General features: G+C 40.6%; 1 protein-coding gene across 1 annotated transcript in view; it reads left to right on the forward strand.

Annotated features, from left to right (window-relative positions):
• LOC140199805 (interleukin-1 receptor accessory protein-like 1) overlaps positions 1–19,547 on the forward strand; it is a 786,158-nt gene that overhangs the window by 92,907 nt on the left and 673,704 nt on the right. Inside the window, exons 2-3 of the mRNA XM_072262294.1 lie at positions 6,253–6,436; positions 6,565–6,718. Of these exons, the coding sequence (XP_072118395.1) occupies positions 6,253–6,436; positions 6,565–6,718 (338 nt within the window). The remainder of the gene's footprint in view (positions 1–6,252; positions 6,437–6,564; positions 6,719–19,547) is intronic.

The following is a 19,547-nucleotide window of genomic DNA, read 5'->3' on the forward strand; positions in this document are numbered from 1 at the left end:
TGACTTTTATAGTTAACACCCTGACTGATAAAGGCCAGTGAGCCATATGCCTTCTTTTCTATCCATCCCATTGAGTCGTGTTGCCACATTCTGGGAGCAATGGACTTGCATCCACAGATGACTCTGTCAAGCACAATGTGGTTCCTCCACCAGCCAATAACACCCGGGGCAATGTACAATAGTTATTAATCTTACAACTCTTATATCTTTGATATGGTTGAGGAAACCAGAGTACTCAAGAATCTTCACATGGTAAAAAGTAGTGAATACGGCCCAGTCTATCATGGGTAAAGCCTTCCCAACTATTGAGCACATCTACATGAAATGCAGTTGCAGAAAATCTGCATCCATCATCAGGGACTCCCTCCACACAAGACATGCTCTCTTCTCATTGCTGCCATCAGGAAGAAGGTACAAGGGTCACAGGGCTCACACCACCATGTTCAGGAACAGTTATTATCCCTCAAACGTCAGTCTCTTGAACCAAATGGGATAACTTCACTCAACTTCACTTGCCCCGTCATTGAAATTTTCTCACAACCACTGGGCCCACTTTCAAGGACTCTTCATCTCATATTCTTGATATTTATTGCTTATTTATTTATATTATTGGCTCTTCTTTTTGCATTTGCACAGTTTGTTGTCTTCTGTGCTCTCGTTGGATGGCCTAGTTGGGAAGTCTTTCACTGATTCTAATATAGTTATATTAGGTATATTTTTTCAGTATGCCCACAAGAAGACTGATCTCCTGGTTGTATATGGTGACATATACTGTATGTACTTCGTTAAAAAAAACTTTACTTTGAACTTTGAATATATAAAACAGCTGAATATGTTACGAGATTTTTAGCACAGATATTGTGATTATAAAGTGTACAACCAAAAGTTTTACTAAATTGACAATACCATTTAAAATAATGATTGAATATGGTGTTCCTTGTAAATAAGTCATGTAAATATTGGTCAGTTCATGTTCAATTACAAAATCAATTTAAAATCATGAATATTAACATTACTATCTATTTATAAATATTTTAATATAATGATGCATTTGGTGCTATTGCTTCACATGAGTTCAATCATGACCTTATGCAATCTGTATGGAATTCTTCAGTTTCTCTGTGACCATATGGGTTACCCTCATGCTGCAGTTTCTTCCTATGTCCCAAGGATGTGCTTGTGGATTAATTGGCTGTTGTAAACTAGCTGCAGTGTAAGTGAATGCCAAGAACTCTGAGGAGCTGATGGGCATATGACTGAGAATAAATTACAAGGAAATCTGATGGATACTGGGATTTGTGGGATTGTTTTACAAGAAGCCAACATGATAGGACAAATAGTCTTCTTTGTCATAAGAGATTACTTAAAACTTCTGTTAAGAGTGAACTGTCAACAGTGGGAATAGCAATCAAGCCTTGTTGTATTGAAGCCTTCAGTAATTTATGCATGTACTTTCCCTAGCTTGTTTGCATCATTTTGCTACAATAAGGCACAATGATAAGCATATTGATAACAGTGGCTATCAGCACTGCAGAATCCTGCATTAAGAGACAAGTCCAAAACATGCTACAACCTTGTTCATGACAAACAGTGCTACAACCTTGTTCATGACAAACAGTGGCCGAGTTTTAAAAGTTAATGTGTTTTACAAACCTGGTTATTTCTTCTTGTGATGGATATTGGCTATCCAGCATCAGAGAGCTTTTGCTACATACAGATTTTCAGTACAAAAAAACATTCAAGGTTTAAGATCATTGTTATTTTAACTAGTATTTAGCCAGCATCTTGAGGAACAATATTGTCTAGGCTCAGGAAGCATATTGTTGACATAACCAAGACTCCAACCTAATTTGAAGAAACAACATGGTTTGTTAGCCTAAGGTTCCTGCCATCTGTCCATATCATTTCAGTTCTGAAAACAGCACATGTAGATGAGGTTTCTTGAGATGACTGGTAAAAAAAAATTGGAAGGTAATAAGGGTGAATTGCAGTTTGAGTCTGTGGTGAGGAAGGCAAATGCAATGCTAACATTCATTTCAAGAGGGCTAGAATATAAAAGCAAGGATGTAATGCTGCCATTGATCAGATCAGATCAGGTCAGATCAGATCAGAGTATTGTGAGGGGTTTTGGGCCACTTATCAGAGAAAGGACACACTGGTATTGGAAAGGGTCTAGAGCAGTTTGATGGGAATTATCCTGGGAATGAAAGGGTTAATGTATGAGGAGCGTTTGATGGCTCTGGGAATGTAGTCGCTGGAATTTGGAAAAATGAAGTGGGGGATCTCATTGAAAACTATCAAATAATGATAGTGGATATCGAGAGTATGTTTCCAATAGGTGGGGAGTCTAGACCCATAGGGCACAGCCCCAGAATACAAAGACTTCCCTTTAGATGAGGAAGAATTTATTTAGGCGGGGTGGTTTAAATCTATTTCGTTAATTGCTATAGATGACCGTGTATATTTATTTAAAGCAGAAGTTGATAGGTTCTTGATTAGTAAGGGTGTCAAAGGTGACAGAGAGAACAGAGGAGAGTGGCATTGAGAGGGATAATAAATGAGCCATGATTGGATAGCAGAGTAAACTCAGTGAGCCAAATGGCCTAAACCTGTTCCTGTGTCTTATAGTCTTGTGGCAACATGTAAGATTGGTGACTGAGACAAGAGGTGTAACATTTGCCAAGAGAGAATCCCACAGCAGTAAAAGAGGAGGTTATAGAAGAGGTATTGATGGAGCACCTGAGAGAGTTTGTCATGAACTTAGAAATGAATGGCTATTCAAGCAACTCCAAATTCACGGGAAAACATTTTAAAAGTGTTGGGAATTAAGAGAAGTATTTGGATTTGGGCAACAATAGAGGCACTTGATTATTGAAGTTTCACTACACAAGGGATGCCTGTGGGTCAAATTGTCATGGATTTCTCATTGCTGGAGTCAAGTGACAATGCATGAACAGGTCTCAGCTGCTCAGCTGGTGAGGCAGTAAGGACCTGCCTCTGGAATATCCAAACATCCCCTGACAGTCAGGCTCGGGAACAACTTCACTTCATCTTAACATTGTCAAGGCTTTGCAAAAGTCCTTAAGTAGTTCTTTATAGTGACATTCTAAAACTATAAAAAATTGATTTATTTGAAAATGTCACTGCTGTGCTCAGACAGGACAGACTGGAGAGCTCATCTACTGATGCTAGATGGGTGGAAGTGAGGAATAAGCAAAGGATGATCACTTTAATGGGATTATATTATAGATCACCTTACAGTCTCAATTTGTAGAGAGATTGCACACTGTTGATAATAGATGATTTTAACTTTCCACATATTGACGTGGACTCCCACATTGTAAAAGGGGTGGATAGGATAGAGTTTGTCAAATGTGTTCAGGAAAGTTTCTTTAATCAGTACATAGAGGTCCAAGCTGGAGAGAATGCGATACTAGCTCTCCAACTAGGGAATGATATAGAGCTTTGTGTTGGAGAACATTTTGCATCTAGTGATCATAATGCCATTACTTTTAATATAATTATGGAGAAGGATAGGTCTGATCCTCTGGTTGAAATCCTAAATTGAAAAAAAGCCAATTTTGATGGTATCAGAAAGGATTTGGTAAGTGTGGATTGGGATGGGTTGTTTTCTGGCAAAGCTGCACTTGGTAAGTTAAATTTTGAGAGTACAGAGTTTATATATTTCTGTCAGAATAAAAGGCAAGGATAATAGGGAATCTTGCATTTCAAGAGATATTGAGGCCCTGGTTAATAAAAAGAAGGAGATGCATAGCAGGTATAGGCAGGAATGAACAATTGAGATACTTTAGGAGTAGATGAAATGCAGGAAGGCTAAAAGAAGCCAGGAGGTTGCTCTAGCAGACAAGGTGAAGGAGAATCTTAATGGCCTATACAGATATATTAAGAGCAAAAGAATAGCAAGGGATAAAACTGGTGTCTGGAAGATCAGAGCGGTCGTCTATGCATGGAGCCAAAAGAGATGGGGGAGGTCTTAAATAATTACTTGAAAGACCGATTCAATATCAGTGGAAGTGAGGTCATGAACTGTATACAGATTACAGAGGAGGTGTTAGTGGAAATGAGGTCATGAATATACAGATAACAGAGGAGGAAGTGTTTGCTGTCTTGAGGAAAATTAGGGTGGATAAATCCCCAGGGCCTGACAAGTGTTCCCTCAGACCTTGTGGAGGGGTAGTACAAAAATTGCAGGGGCCTTAGCACAGATATGTTAAAAAACCTAGCCGTGGGTGAGATGCTGGAGCATTGGAGAATAGCTAATATTGTTTTGTTGTTTAAGAGAGGCTCTAAGAATAGGCCAGGAAAGTATAGGCCGGTAAGCCTGATTTCAGTAGTGCGAAATTTAATGAAAGGTATACTGAGGAACTGGATACATATGTACTTGGACAGACAGGGACTGATTAGGGATAGTCAACATGGCTTTAGGCATCGTAGATTGTGCCTAACTAATTATAGAGGATTTGAGGAAGCTAACAGGAAAGTTGATGAAGGCAAAGCAGTGGATGGTGTTTACATGGACTTTAGAAAGGACTGTGACAAGTTCCTACAAGGAAGGTTGGTCAAGAAGATTCAGTTGCTTAGCATTCAAGTTGAGGTAGTAATTTGAATTAGACATTGCCCTCACGGAAGAAGCCAGAGAATGTTAGTAAATGGTGCCTCTCTGACTGGAGGCCTGTGACTAGTGGACTGCTGTAAGGATTGGTGCTGGGTCCATTGTTGTTTATCATCTATATCAATGATCTGGATGATAATGTGGTAAACTGGATCAGCAAATTTATGGATGACCTCAAGATTGTGAGTGAAGTGGGCAGTGAGGAAGAGTATCAAAGATTGCAGCAGAATCTAGGCCAGCTGGAAAAATGGGCTGGAAAATACCCGATGGAAATTCATGCAGATATGAGTGAGATGTTGTACCTTGGGAGGACACAACCAAGTTAGGACATACACGGTGAGTGATGGTGCACTAAGGTGAGTGGTAGAACAGAGGGACCTGGGAATAGAGATACATAAGGCCTTGAATGTGGCGTCACAGGTGGATAGGGTCATAAAGAAAGCGTTTGGCACATTGGTCTTCATAAATTGAAGTCTTGTGTACAGGAATTGGGATGTTATGTTGAAGTTATATAAGATGCTGGTAAGCCTTAATTTGAAGTAACGTGCAGTTCAGTCAACTACCTACAGGAAAGTTGTCAATAAGCTTGAAAAAGTGCAGAGAAAATTTACAAGGATGTTACCAGGACTTGAGGACCTGAGTTGGAAGGATAGATTGAATAGGTTATGAGTTTATTCCCTAGAGTGTGAAAGAATGAGGGATGGTTTGATAGAGGTTTAGAAAATTTGAGAGGTACAGATCGGTTTTTCCACTGAGATTGTCTAGAAATAGAGGTCATGGGTTAAGGGTGAAAAGTGAAATGTTTAAAGCGTACATGTTTGAGGGGGAGCAACTTCTCTTAGGGTGATGAGAGTGTGGAATGAGATCCCAGTGTAAGTGGTAGATGCAGGTTTGATTTCAACATGTAAGAGGAATTTGGACAGGTACATGGATGAGAGGGTTGTGGAGGTCTATGGTGCAAGTGCCGTTCAATGGAGCTAGGTAGATAAACCTTTTGGCATGGACTAGATGGGCTGAAGGGCCTGCTTCTGTGCTGTGGTGTTTTATGACTTTCACTCCATTTTTCATTTTGTTTTATTGTTTCACAAGTAGAGTGTATTGGAAATATATTGAAACATCAATCAGTTAAAAACGTCAAAGCAAAGTGAGAGAAAGAACTTCTTCCCAACTCCAAGTTGTGACTTCTGATGAGTGTGTGTCATGGGCTGACCGGCAGCTACCTCTGCACAATGCAGGGGCCACAATCACTGTTTTTGGAAATGCCGTCAAGCTCCACGTGATGTACACTGACAGAGTGGATTGACAGCTTACTGTCAATGACAACCTACCTGACTGAGACCTACAAATGTAAAGTAAAATTTCAAACAGATGTTGAAACACACTAACTAGCAGATTAATCAGCAAACCAATCTGCTGTGGTAAAATCTTCAGCTGAAAATGCTATCTGCTGAACAGCAGCTTGTTGCTTCTTATTTTATACTAGATGCAAGCAATTAACACATCTTACAGCAAATATGTTTATGATCTGATCGGAGCTTCACTGAAGCAATGCTTAAATGTCATTTCAATGACAGAATGCAAAGATTTTAAATTGCTTTCTTTGTTTGTCTCCCTTCTAGAAATGCCACATACTGTATGAAGGTTTCAATGTCACTGATTGTAGCTGAAAATGATACAGGACTTTGCTACAACACAAAAATGAAATACTTTGAAAAAGCTGAACTCAGTAAAAGCAAGGAGATTACATGCCCAGACACTGACGATTTCATCCTCCCAGACAGTGAGCCTGTAGTATGGTATAAGGTAAGATGGTATCTATAATTTTGTACCCAAAGTAAACTATTTTGATTTTGACTGGTGTTTCATTAAAAATGAAAATTATTAAGAGGCAGCACCAATACATACTACAGTATAGCATGGTATTTAAACAGGAATGCAAGTCAATGGCCTGGCGACCATCTGTTGTCCAAAAGGGGGACAGTCTTCTGATTCGTGAAGTTACAGAAGATGATGTTGGAAATTACACCTGTGAACTCAAGTTTGGGAGCTTTGTGGTAAGAAGAACAACAGAGCTGGCAGTTACCGGTAAGTGCTTGATCTCCTCTGCTTATTCTACTAATTAAGTTTGCATCTGTGACTTTTGTTTTGAAGTATCTTTTGTGTCTTCTGGAGTTTTAAGTTGTGTTTGGCTTCTGATATGACCATGTAATAGCTCTGATGCAACATAATGATTTGTTAAACTTGTGATCTTGTTGTAATTTGCACAATACGTCAACTGAACAGGATAATTAATCTCCTTGCACATTTTGGAATTTTATCACATTCATCCACAGCATGTCACAGAGAAAGAGCAGTTCGTTATAGTTTTCTGTGAATTTTGATCATTAGAGGTGGTGTCTGAACATGAAGAATGCCTGCAACTATTTTTTACTGGCAGGAATTCACCTGTGCAGCCACTGAAAGAAAGGACTGTTGGATTCTTTAGAGTTGCGGACAAAGTGTGAAATTGCCCTATGGTGGTGTACAACGGCTTGTCAGGAATGAATTCCTGCATTTTGGGATCTCATTTTAGTTTGGACCTTCAGCATTCAGTTTTGACTTTGTAAACTTTCCATTCTTGAATTCTCTGTCAGTTTGGTTCAGCTTTGAACCAATACCCATTTAAACCTCTATGTATAAAATAATAAAGGGCTTAAAAAGCTTTTCCATGGACTGTAAACAGGTTAATTAATTACACTAATACAGCACTTTTGGCAATTTAAACAGATAATTTTCTCAATATGTTAACTAAGTAGGCAATTAGTTTAGAATTGTTGGAACAACTGTGTTTTTTACACTGCAAGTTTGAACTGAGCAAAAATTAATTTGGCAATTTCAAAGCAGCATCTATTTAATATTAATTATGGTTTCACTCATGGGCATACCTTTAAGCAAAAATTCTCAGCAGATGAACACAAGTAAAATTAAGAATAGCAAAGTCGTCTGACTGTCCACTTAAAAGATGAAGTGTCAGGCTCTGCTACTTTATTGAACCAATATAGTTTAATGTTATAAAGGAAACACTCAACACACTCCAATTTAGCGAAAGCTCCGGGTTGCAAAGATCTACCGAATGACATGACTAATTTGTCTTCTTTTTCTGTGTCAGCACGGCACTGGAGTTTTTAAGTAATGAAATTCATATTTCACTTCTTGAATGCCAATGACCAAGCCAATGCTGCTAAAAGGCCAGTTTAAATTATTCAGGTGTTCTGTTGTAGCTTCATCAAGCCTTCATTGCTGTCACTGTGAACTCTAGCCATCAGTACTTTACTGTACTCTAGAATAATCAGCTGCAAATGTTAGACACGTCTGGCTAATGGACAATTGGATTGTAAAAACAAAATGTATTCTGGATGACTTCTGGCAAGTTTGTTTCTATTCTTGTCTTTGTTTTCTCTATGTTGGAATGATTCAACATTCTGCTGGCAATGTTTATCAACAAGGTTACGATGTATTAGTCTTCAAAGCAATCAAATGTAATATAGTTATAGGACACTCCTAGTGATCAATCATGACCCGTAATCCATCAAACATGAGTTCTCATCATCATTTCGCTTGAATGCAAAATCATTTGGTAATCACAAAATGACAGGCAATTTCTATGATTATGCTAAGCTATAAACATAGTAATGTCAGCTTGAGTTATCTCTGTGATTTTTTTTTTGTTTAGCCAACCATCAAAATGCACGTTCTCTTCCTCTCCTCCTCATACAAAATGAGACCATTTATGTGATGTATTTACTGTAAATATGCCATAATTGAGCAACTTCCAGAAGGAGGCTGGAGCACAACCTCCTGCGGAGGGGTGTGCTGGCTGTTGGAGACATACAGTGAACCTGTGGACTCCACATGGAGTACAATGGGACAGTACAAACTTCCACTGGTTTCTTAGCTGCTGGAGTGGGAAATCTGTCTGTTACACCTCTACCAAATTTGTCTCATGTAAATATAGTCCACCTAGTGAATTCAATGGAAGAAACATTTTGTTACTTTTCATTAAATTAGTTCAATTGTTTTGATTGTTTTAGGTCTGTGGAGGCCTGTTTTTACTCTCTTAATCTGTTCTAACTTATGTGGCTTATTTTATATATACTGAATTTCTGACACATCTTGAATAAGTGTGAGTAGCAAAGACATTCACAATTATTCAGTATATGTACATAGCAGGTTTAACAAGTGGGTGAGCCACGAGCTGGGACTCACTGCTGTCAACACCATTGTCATCACTTTAGTCTCTATCGATTCCCTGGGTAGAGAATTCCATAGATTTACTACTCTCTGGGAAAATCAGTTTTTTATCATCTCCATTCTAAATTTAATTGCCCAAATCTTGAGGCTATGTCCCAAGTTCTAGTCTCACTTATAGGTAGAAACAACTTTACTGCCTCTATCTTATCTCCCCCATTCGTAATTTTATACGATTCTATAAGATCCTCTCTCATTCTTCTCAATTGCAGCAAGTTTATTCCAGGTGGCTCAGTGTCTTCTCATAGGCTAACGCTTTTATCTTCAGAATTAACCTGGTGAAACTCCCTGCACCACTCCAGAGCCAGTGTGTCTTTTCTCAAGTCAGGAGAGCAGAAATACATGCAGTACTCCAGGTGCAGCCTCACAAGTACCCTGTACAATTGCAACATGAACTTCCTGCTTTTAAATTCAATCCCTCTAACATTGAATGCCAATATTCCATTTGCCTTCTTAATAACCTGTTGCAAATCATGCACAGGCATTCCAATGTCCCTCTACATAACAGCATCCTCAATCTTTCACCATTTAAGTAATAGTCTAGTCCTATAGTTTTACCTTCCAAAGTTGATGACCTAGTATTTACCACCATTGTACTCCTTTTGCCAGATCCTTACCCAGTCACCTAACCTCTCTATGTATCTCTCTGTAGACCCTCTACATCCTCTTCACGATTTAATTTTCTGCTTAAGTTTGTGTCATCAGCAAGCATGGATACTACACTCTTCCAAATTGAGCCCCTCTTCCAAATTGTTAATCTATATTGTAAACAGTTGTGAGCACAGCACTGACCCCGTGGCACTCCAATCACCACTGATGCTAGCCAGCGAAATACCCATTATTCATAATTCTCTGCCTTCTATTGGTAAACCAATCCTCCATCCATGCTTATACATTACCCCCAATTCCATGTGTCCTTATCTTATTGATATGTCTTTTATGTGGCACCTTATTATATCTTCACAGAACTCCAGTAATCTTGTCAAACAGGACCAACCCGTCATTTCTGTGTCTACCTGATAGAGCCATTCTATTCCAAAGTCTCATGATTTCCTCATTAATGAGAGCTTCAAGCACTTTTTCCAATTATAAATGTTAAGCTAACTGGCCTTTTGTTCCCTACCTTTGGTCTACAACCCTTTTTAAACAATGGCATGATATTTGCTGTGTTCCAATCAACCAGGACCTGCCCAGAATCTAGAGAATTTTGGTAAATTGTCACAAACATGCTATAATACCACCATTTCCTTCAGTAGCCTGGGATGCATCCCATCAGGACGAGAAGATTTGTCTGCCTTTAAACATAATAGTTTGCTCATCATTATCTCTTTAGTGACAGCGATTGTATCATGGTCTTCATCTCTCATCACATTCATTGCATCTCTCTTTGGCATGTGAGATCTGTCCTCCATCGTGAAGACTGATACAAAATATTTGTTCAAGACCTTGGCCATTTCCCCATCACGCAGTATTAATTCCACTCTCTCACCTTCCAAGGGACCTACATTCACTTTAGCCACACTTTCTTACTTTATATAATTATTTTTTTAAAACTTTTTAATATTTTGTGCGAGTTTACCTTCATAATCTATCTTCCCATTAATCTTTGCATGTTGATGGTAAAATTTGTAAATCCATTTTCATAAAAAATGTTTAAAATTAATTGAAAATCATTTGATTCTAGAGTAATATGAAAAGAGACAAGAAGCTTATAGCATTGTGAAATTAATTTTTATAAATGTATATTTTGTCAGAAGAAAGTTTGTTGAAGGGTAATGCAAAGTCAAAATTGGCTCAGATTTCCAAGTCCATCCTCTGAAAACTAATAATCTATCAAACTATTTAGTACAAGAACAAAGAACATAGAAATCTGCAGCACATTACAGGCCCTTTGGCCCACAATGTTGTGCCGACCATGTTACCCACTCTAGAAACTGCCTAGAATTTCCCTACCGCATAGCCCTCTATTTTTCTAAGCTCTGTGTACCTATCTAAGAGTCTCTTAAAAGACCCTGTTGTGTCCGCCTCCACCACCATCGCTGGCAGTGCACTCCACTCACCCACCACTCTGTGTGAATCTTTTTTTCTCTTGCCCTTCCTTTATAGGGCCCAACTACTGCTGACTCATCGGAGAACTTCTGCAGATGACATGACAGATATTGTATTTATTAGATCCAATATCTTTGTGTTTTGCTGTTACTCAACAAATAATGCATTCCCCCTGAAAAAACATGGTTCTGATAAGTAGGAATCTAATATAAATGTATCATAATTAAAATGTGACTTAAAAGATACAGTATATGCATTGAAGCAAGAATTTTAAGTATTTCTTCAGGAAAGGTTAGTATGTTCTTATTGGTTAATTGGTTCTGACTGATGTATTTCTTCTATGCATGTTTTTATTTTAGATCTGCCAAATAATAAATGTAGAATAGATGACTGTAAAAGCAATAGTTTTTATTTCCTCTGCTCCAGTTAAGTAGCCTACTTAACCTGAGAAATGCAGCATTAATGGGCAGAGACAAGATTATCTGTCAGTTGGCCAGAATCACTTTGCTGACTTTTATTACACTTGTTTTTTCTCAATTCTGTACTGTATCTGGGTGATCCTCTGAATTATTTTAGTTAAAACAAAGTTTTCTCACTATATCCTAACAAACAGATTTCCACCTTATTTTGAATAGGGCAGAATCAAGAGTGAATGTAAATTTGCACTTCACCTAGTGATGAACAAAAACCAGCTTTAAACTCGATGCATTGACATGTCTTAAATGAAAGTGCGGTCAGAACACAGTATATCTCAGACAATGTCATTTGGACTTCAGCTGAAATCGAGAGATGAACCATAACAGAGTTAAAAGTTATCTTCCCTCAAGTGGAATGATGCAGTGATATGACAAAGGGTGGTCTTCAATGTGAGCATAAGCAGCAGTAATTTAATGAATGGTTATAACTATAACTATCACTCTACATGTTTGCATATTCAACATAGATTCATGGCACACCTCTGTGTACAACGGTGTTCAGAGACTACCTCTGAAAAAGATTAAAGAAGCTAAGCATACTTAAGTTTTTGGAAGCAAGGCTCAGACAGGGCTCATGAGAGTTACAAGGAAAGAGCTTAAGAATGGACTTATGAAAATGAGAAGGGGGCATAGGAAGGTTTTGCAAGGAAAACCCCAAGATATTCTACACATCCACAAAGAACATGAGGACGATGAGTGTGAGGGTACAACCAGTCAGCAAAAGAAGAGGAAACATGCGCCTGGAATCAGAGGAGATGGGGCAGGGGGTCCTTAAAGAATTTTTTTACTTCAGTATTCACCAATGAGAGGGACATTGACCAAATGTGAGGACAGTGTAAAAAAAGGCTGAAGTGTCAGAACATGTCAAGATTAAGAAAGAGGATATGCTGGAATGTTTGATAGACATTAGGATAGATAGGTCCCCATGGTCAGACAGGATATCTCCTGTGGGAAGCAAGGAAGACATTTCCGTGCCTTTGGTGAGGATCTTTGCGTCCTCACTGTCCACAAGTGTAACACCAGAAGACTGGGTGGAGGTAAACCTTATTCCTTTGTTCAAGGAAGATAATAGAGATAACCTTGGAATTTTGGACCATACTTTGTGTATGGTGTTCATTTCTGGTCACATCATTATAGGAAGGATATGGAAGCATTAGAGAGGATGCAGAGGAGATGTGCCAGGTTGCTGTTGGAGAGTGTGTCTTATGAGGATCGGCTGAGTGAGCTAAGTATGAATGATGTACAAAATGATAAGATGCATAGATGGAGGGGAGAGCCAGAGTCTTTTTTCTGGGGCAGAAATGGCTAATATGAAGGGGCATACTTTTAAAGTGATTGGAGGAAAGTATAGGCAGTATGTTAGAGGTAACTGTTTTAGACAGAAAGTTGTAGGTGCATGGAATGTTTACCAGGGGCAGTGGTAGAGTCTGATATATTAGCAACATTTAAAAGATTCTTAGCACATGGATGAAAGAAAGCGGGAGAGCTATTTTGGAGGTAAGGGAAATATTCATCTTAGAGTAGGTGAAAAGGTCACCACGACACCCTGCCCTGAAGGGCCTGGAATGTTCTGTGTTCAATGTTCTATACAAATCCTGAGTCACACCATTCTATAACTAAATACCTATAGTACAGTAATACCTCCTGTAATAGCCACTAGCTGACAGAAATGACTGATCAAGAGGAAACTTCAGCTGTAGACCCACATTTCTGACATTATGAAAGTTTAACAATATTTCCTCTCTCCTCAACCTTCTTTATATTTTGGTTGCCCATGACATTGCTTTTCCCCTCTTCACTGCATTTTGATAGGAATGCAGCCCACATCAGTAGATTATGTCAATCAAAACTACTTAATTAAAGTAAACATTTAGAATTGACATAATTGTTCCTATTTAATTGTGTCATATCAGATAAGAGACCTGGATTAGTTAATTGAAAAATGACAGACCAATGATAGGAAATACTTGGATTAAAGGTGCATGTTAAGCACATCCTGACAAAGATGTGAAAACGGAATCAAGGGCTAAGTCTCTGAATAAGTTAAGATGCAGTAAGAGCAGAATTTCAGAAGGAAAATGCAGTAAGTATGAGAGGAGATAATGTCAAGACGTTATGTATAACATCAAAGGTATAACTGTGAACCAAACAGAGAAAGACAAACAGCATTTGGAGGAAAATTGTTGGGTTTTGAGCAATGTAGAGAGGAGAGAATGATCAATTGTGGGGAGTGATTCTCTAATGTGATGGGCCATTTTGCATTCAGACTAATAGTGTAGTGCTGTTAGTTTGTTCAACTTATTAACAGGTGAAAGTGGGGCAATAGATATGACAGGAATGCAGAAGAACAGTCGTACAGTTGGTTTGTAAATTGGGTGTGTGAGCCACATTAATCTCACTGGTGAATATGCAAATCTTACCGATATGGGGAGAAATGGCATTCCTCCTTTATTGTACACAGTGAATATACACGAGCACATTAAATGTCATTGGGTGGACGTGTCATACAGTTATTGGTGAATGATGAAAGGATTTCTTAAACTCCATTTTAAGATCTCAGGGAGATACTATAGACAGGGTGTGCATCTCAACTTGGAGGTGAAAGGCGGCTTGAGATTGGGTTGTAGGTTAATTAGAGTCAGCATAGAAAAGTACAGCACAGTACAGGCCCTTCGGCCCACAATGTTGTGCTGACCCTCAAACCCTGCCTCCCATATAAGCCCCCACCTTAAATTCCTCCATACACCTGTCTAGTAGTCTCTTAAACTTCACTAGTGTATCTGCCTCCACCACTGATTCAGACAATGCATTCCACGCACTAACCACTCTCTGAGTGAAAAACCTTCCTCTAATATCCCCCTTGAACTTCCCACCGCTTACCTTAAAGCCATGTCCTCTTGTATTGAGCAGTGGTGCCCTGGGGAAGAGGCGCTGGCTATCCACTCTATCTATTCCTCTTATTATCTTGTACACCTCTATCATGTCTCCTCTCATCCTCCTTCTGTCCAAAGAGTAAAGCCCTAGCTTCTTTAATCTCTGATCATAATGCATACTCTCTAAACCAGGCAGCATCCTGGTAAATCTCCTCTGTACCCTTTCCAATACTTCCACATCCTTCCCAGAGTGAAGAGAAGTATTCATTGAGGACCTCGCTCACTTCCACAGCCTCCAGGCACATCTTCCCACCTTTATCTCTAATCGGTCCTACCTTCACTCCTGTCATCCTTTTTATCTTCACATAATTGAAGAATGCCTTGGGGTATTCCTTTACCCTACTCGCCAAGGCCTTCTCATGCCCCCTTCTTGCTCTTCTCAGCCCCATCTTAAGCTCCTTTCTTGCTTCCCTAAATTCCTCAATAGACCCATCTGATCCCTGCTTCCTAAACCTCATGTATGCTGCCTTCTTCCACCTGACTAGATTTTCCACCTCACTTGTCACCCATGGTTCCTTCACCCTACCATTCTTTATCTTCCTCACCAGGACGAATTTATCGCTAACATCCTGCAAGAGATCTCTAAACATCGACCACATGTCCATAGTACATTTCCCTGGTAAAACAACATCCCAATTCACACCCGCAAGTTCTAGCCTTATAGCCTCATAATTTGCCCTTCCCCAATTAAAAATTTTCCTGTCCTCTCTGATTCTGTCCTGTTCCATGATAACGCTGAAGGCCAGGGAGCGGTGGTCACTGTCCCCCAGATGCTCACCCACTGAGAGATCTGTGAATCTGTGACCTGACCCAGTTCATTACCTAGTACTAGATCTAGTATGGCATTCCCCCCTAGTCGGCCTGTCCACATACTGTGACAGGAATCCATCCTGGGCACACTTAACAAACTCTGCCCCATCTAAACCCTTGGAACTAATCAGCTGCCAATCAATATTAGGGAAATTAAAGTCACCCATGATAACAACCCTGTTATTTTTGCACCTTTCCAAAATCTGCCTCCCAACCTGCTCCTCTGTATCTCTGTAGGCCAGGGGGCCTATAGAATACCCCCAATAGAGTAACTGCTCCTTTCCTGTTCCTGACTTCCACCCATACTGACTCAAAAGTGGATCCTGCTACATTACCTACCCTTTCTGTAGCTGTAATAGTATCCCTGACCAGTAATGCCACTCCTCCTCCCCTTTTTCTGCCCTCTCTATCCCTTTTAAGGCACTGAAATCCAGGAATATTGAGAATCCGTTCCTGCCCTGGTGCCAGCCAAGTCTCTGTAATGGCCACTACATCATAATTCCATGTATGTATCCAAGCCCTCAGTTCATCACCTTTGTTCCCGATACTTCTTGCATTGAGGTAAACACATTTCAGCCCTTCTACCTTACTGTCTTTACACTGTTTAGTCTGCTTCTCTTTCCTCAAAGCCTCTGTATATGTTATATCTGGCTTTACTCCATGCACTTCTTTCACTGCTCTATGACTCTGGGTCCCAACCACCTCGCAAATTAGTTTAAACCCTCCCTAACCATGCCAGCGAACCTACCTGCAAGGATATTGCTCCCCCTCGAGTTCAGGTGCAACCCATCCAATCTGTACAGGTCCCACCTTCCCCAGAAGAGATCCCAATAATCCAAAAATCTAAAACCCTGCTCCCTGCACCAACTCCTCAGCCACCCATTCAACTGCCATCCCCTCCAATTCGTACCATCACTGTCATGTAGCAGTGGCATAAATCCTGAGAACGCCACCCTTGAGGTCCTGTTCTTCAGCCTTCTGCCTAGTTCCCGAAACTCACACTTCAGGACCTCATCCCTCTTCCTGCCTATGTCGTTGGTCCCAACATGTATCACGACTTCTGGTTGCTTTCCCTCTCGTACCAGGATGTCGTGCACCCGGTCAGAGACGTCACGGACCCTGGTACCCGGGAGGCAACAAACCATGCGGGTGTCCTTCTCACATCCACAAAATCTCCTGTCTGCTTCCCTGACTATAGAGTCTCCCATGACGACAGCTCTCCTCTTCTCCGTCCCACGCTTCTGCACCACAGGGTCAGACTCAGTGCCGGAGGCCCTGCCACCGTGGCTCACACCTGGTCGGTCGTCCCCGCCGACAGTATCCAGGACAGTAAACTTATTATTCAGGGGACTGGCTACAGGGGTGCTCTGCACTACCTGTCTGCTCATCTTCGCTTTCTCCCCTCTGACTGTCACCCAACGGCCTGCTTCCGACAGCCTAGATGTGACTACCTCCCTGTAACTCTCATCTATGACTGCCTCATTCTCGCTTATGAGTCGAAGGTCATCCAGGTGCTACTCCAGATTCCTTACATGGTCTTCCAGATCACCCAGCCGTATGCACTTCTGGCAGATGTGATTCTGCGGGAGAGGGGCATTCCCCCAAGACTGCCACATCTCACATCAGAGGCACATCACCATCTCAGGAGCCATTGTAAAAACTGACTGCATCTGGCTACTTAAAAAAACATTGTTGGGCAGAAGTTATTTATTTACTTGGAGATAAGGTTTAGAATAAGCCTTTCTGACCTTTTAAGCAGCACCACCCCAGCAACCCCCAACAACCTTAATTTTACACTAACCTAATCACAGGATAATTTACAATGACCAGTGAATCTACCAGGTACGTCTTTGGACTGTGGGAGGAAAACGGAGCACCTGGGGAAACCTCATGCATTCGACCAGGAGGACATACAGCGACTCCTTACAGAGGACGGTGAGAATGAACTCTGAACTCCACCCCGATATATAATCCCATCACGCTAAACCGCTACGTTGCCATGTTGAATGGCATTTGTGGAGGAAGAGCAGTAGAATGGGATCGTCCCCGATTGCAGACTGACAAATGCAAGATTTGTGAAAGTAAATCAAATAATCAGATCAAAGCCTTTTGAAAAGAAACATTACTTTGGCAGTTTAGGGGCAGGTACGAGCTGGGCTGTATCTTTGCTGAACTATGAGTGCAGATCCAACTTGACACTGTATGTCTTGGGACATTGCAGTTTCCCTGTTGGCATGTAAATATGAAACCTCTTTTATTACTGCATGCGAAGGGTATGATGTTTGTTACTTTCGAAACCCAAATTGGCACAGCATCATTTGGGCTTCCTTGGGGAGTACAATATTGGCCTTGGAAAATATCCATTTATTTTAGCTATAAAACAGGCAGAGAAAAAATATGCTACAGTTTTATAGCAACACACAAAATGCTGGAGAAACTCAGCAGGCCAGGAAACATCCATGGAAAACAGTGCAACCAACATTTTGGGCCGAGTCTTGACCCGAAACGTCGACTATATTCTTTATTGTAGATGCCGCCTGGCCTTCTGAGTTGCTGCAGCATTTTGTGTGTGTGTTGCTTGGATTTCTAGCATCTGCAGGGTTTCTCTTGTTTGTGATTGGGGTACTGTTTCATTGTTTGGGAAACAGTATTTCTGAGAGCCACATTTGCTTTGAATTTATGAAATTCTTAGCTTGTTCCCTGTATAGGGTCATCGTCACATCGTCACTCTACTTGCAGTATGTTATTAATATTTACAATTAGTGTTGCATGTATCTTACAGTTAAAATAGTAGCATGTGCCTTTTGTTTATTCATTTTCTGGATCATAGAGTTACTGACAAGGCCAGCATTCTAGCCCATTCATTATTGATTGCCCTTGAATTTGAATATGAACATCTTCTTGAACTCCTGCAATCCTTTGGTGAAGGTAGCCCCATGCTGCTGCTGGGTAGAGAGTTGGAGGATTTGGACCCTGCGATGAAGGACTGACTGGTGATGTATTTCCAAATCAAGATGTTGTGTGGCTAGGAAGGGAGCCTACAAGTAGTGGTGTTCCCATACACCTACTGTCCTTGTCTTTCTTGCCAGAGGTCAAGGATTTGTGAACGCAAACACGAGGAAATCTGCAGATGCTGGAAATTCAAGCAACACACATAAAAGTTGCTAGTGAACGCAGCAGGCCAGGCAGCATCTCTAGGAAGAGGTACAGTCGACGTTTCGGGCCGAGACCCTTCATCAGGACTAACTGAAAGAACTTCTGCAGTAACTTTGATAAGTAACTGCATTGCAGTTTGTAAATGGTCACAAATCCAGTGCAATTACTTGCCCAGGGTACAACAGCCACAGCCACTGTGTATCAGTGGTAGAGAGAAAGCATATGTAGTGTGGTTGACTTTGGGTGTGAGTCAAGTGGGCTGCTTTGACTAGGATGATTTTGGACTTCTTGGGACTTAGTTGTGTTACACTTGTCTATGTAAATGGGAAATATTTCATCAGGCATGTGTCTTGTTGTTGAGAGGCAAGTTATTCACTTCAGAATGCCCAACCACTGACTCCTTACACATGTGTTGATGTGGCTGGTCCAGGTGAATTTCTAGCAATGATTGATAAACTATTGGTGATTATGGAGCACAGTACAAAGCGGGTACTGCTGTTGCCTCTCAGCTCCAAAGTCCCTGCTTCTGAAGCTGTCTCTGTAGAGTGTGTGCATACACGTTATGATGGTGTGGGCTTTCTCTGGGTGCTCTGATTAATCCAATGAAATACGAACGGATTAATTGGCTACTGAAAATTATCCTGCTACAGAGGTTAATAGAATCAAAAGGAAGCTGATTGGCGAGAAAATAAGCTGCAAAGACACAGAAACAAGCAGAAGGGGAATGGGACAAGTGGAATTGCTCCCCTTGGAACTGGATTTGAGTCCATGGGCTGGATGTCCTCTTGTGTCATTAATAGAAAAGGTGCAACTGTCAAAGCCTAGTTAGATACAGCCATTAAAGTGTTGTGGTGTAAATTTTACAAGCCTGTTATCAGACATATGCAGAATACTGTCCAAGTCTTGTTATAGTAAATGCAGGTACGACTGTTTCGTTTGCCAAAAAACCGCAAATGGAATGGACCACTGTGCAATGACCTGCATTTCTGATTTTATGCTGAAATGAAAACTGGTGATGAAGCTGCTGAAGACGGTTGGGCCAAGAAAAACTGCCTTGAGATACTTCTGTGGATGTGCTCAATGGTTGTGAAGGTTTTACCTATGACGTACTGGTCCGAATCCACTACCTTTGGTAGGATTTTCCGCTCAAAGGCATTGGTGTTCCCATTACCGGCCATAATGCAGGCAGTCATGACACTATCC

This window comes from Mobula birostris, chromosome 6 (genome assembly GCF_030028105.1).
Source record: "Mobula birostris isolate sMobBir1 chromosome 6, sMobBir1.hap1, whole genome shotgun sequence".
NCBI lineage: Eukaryota > Metazoa > Chordata > Chondrichthyes > Myliobatiformes > Myliobatidae > Mobula > Mobula birostris.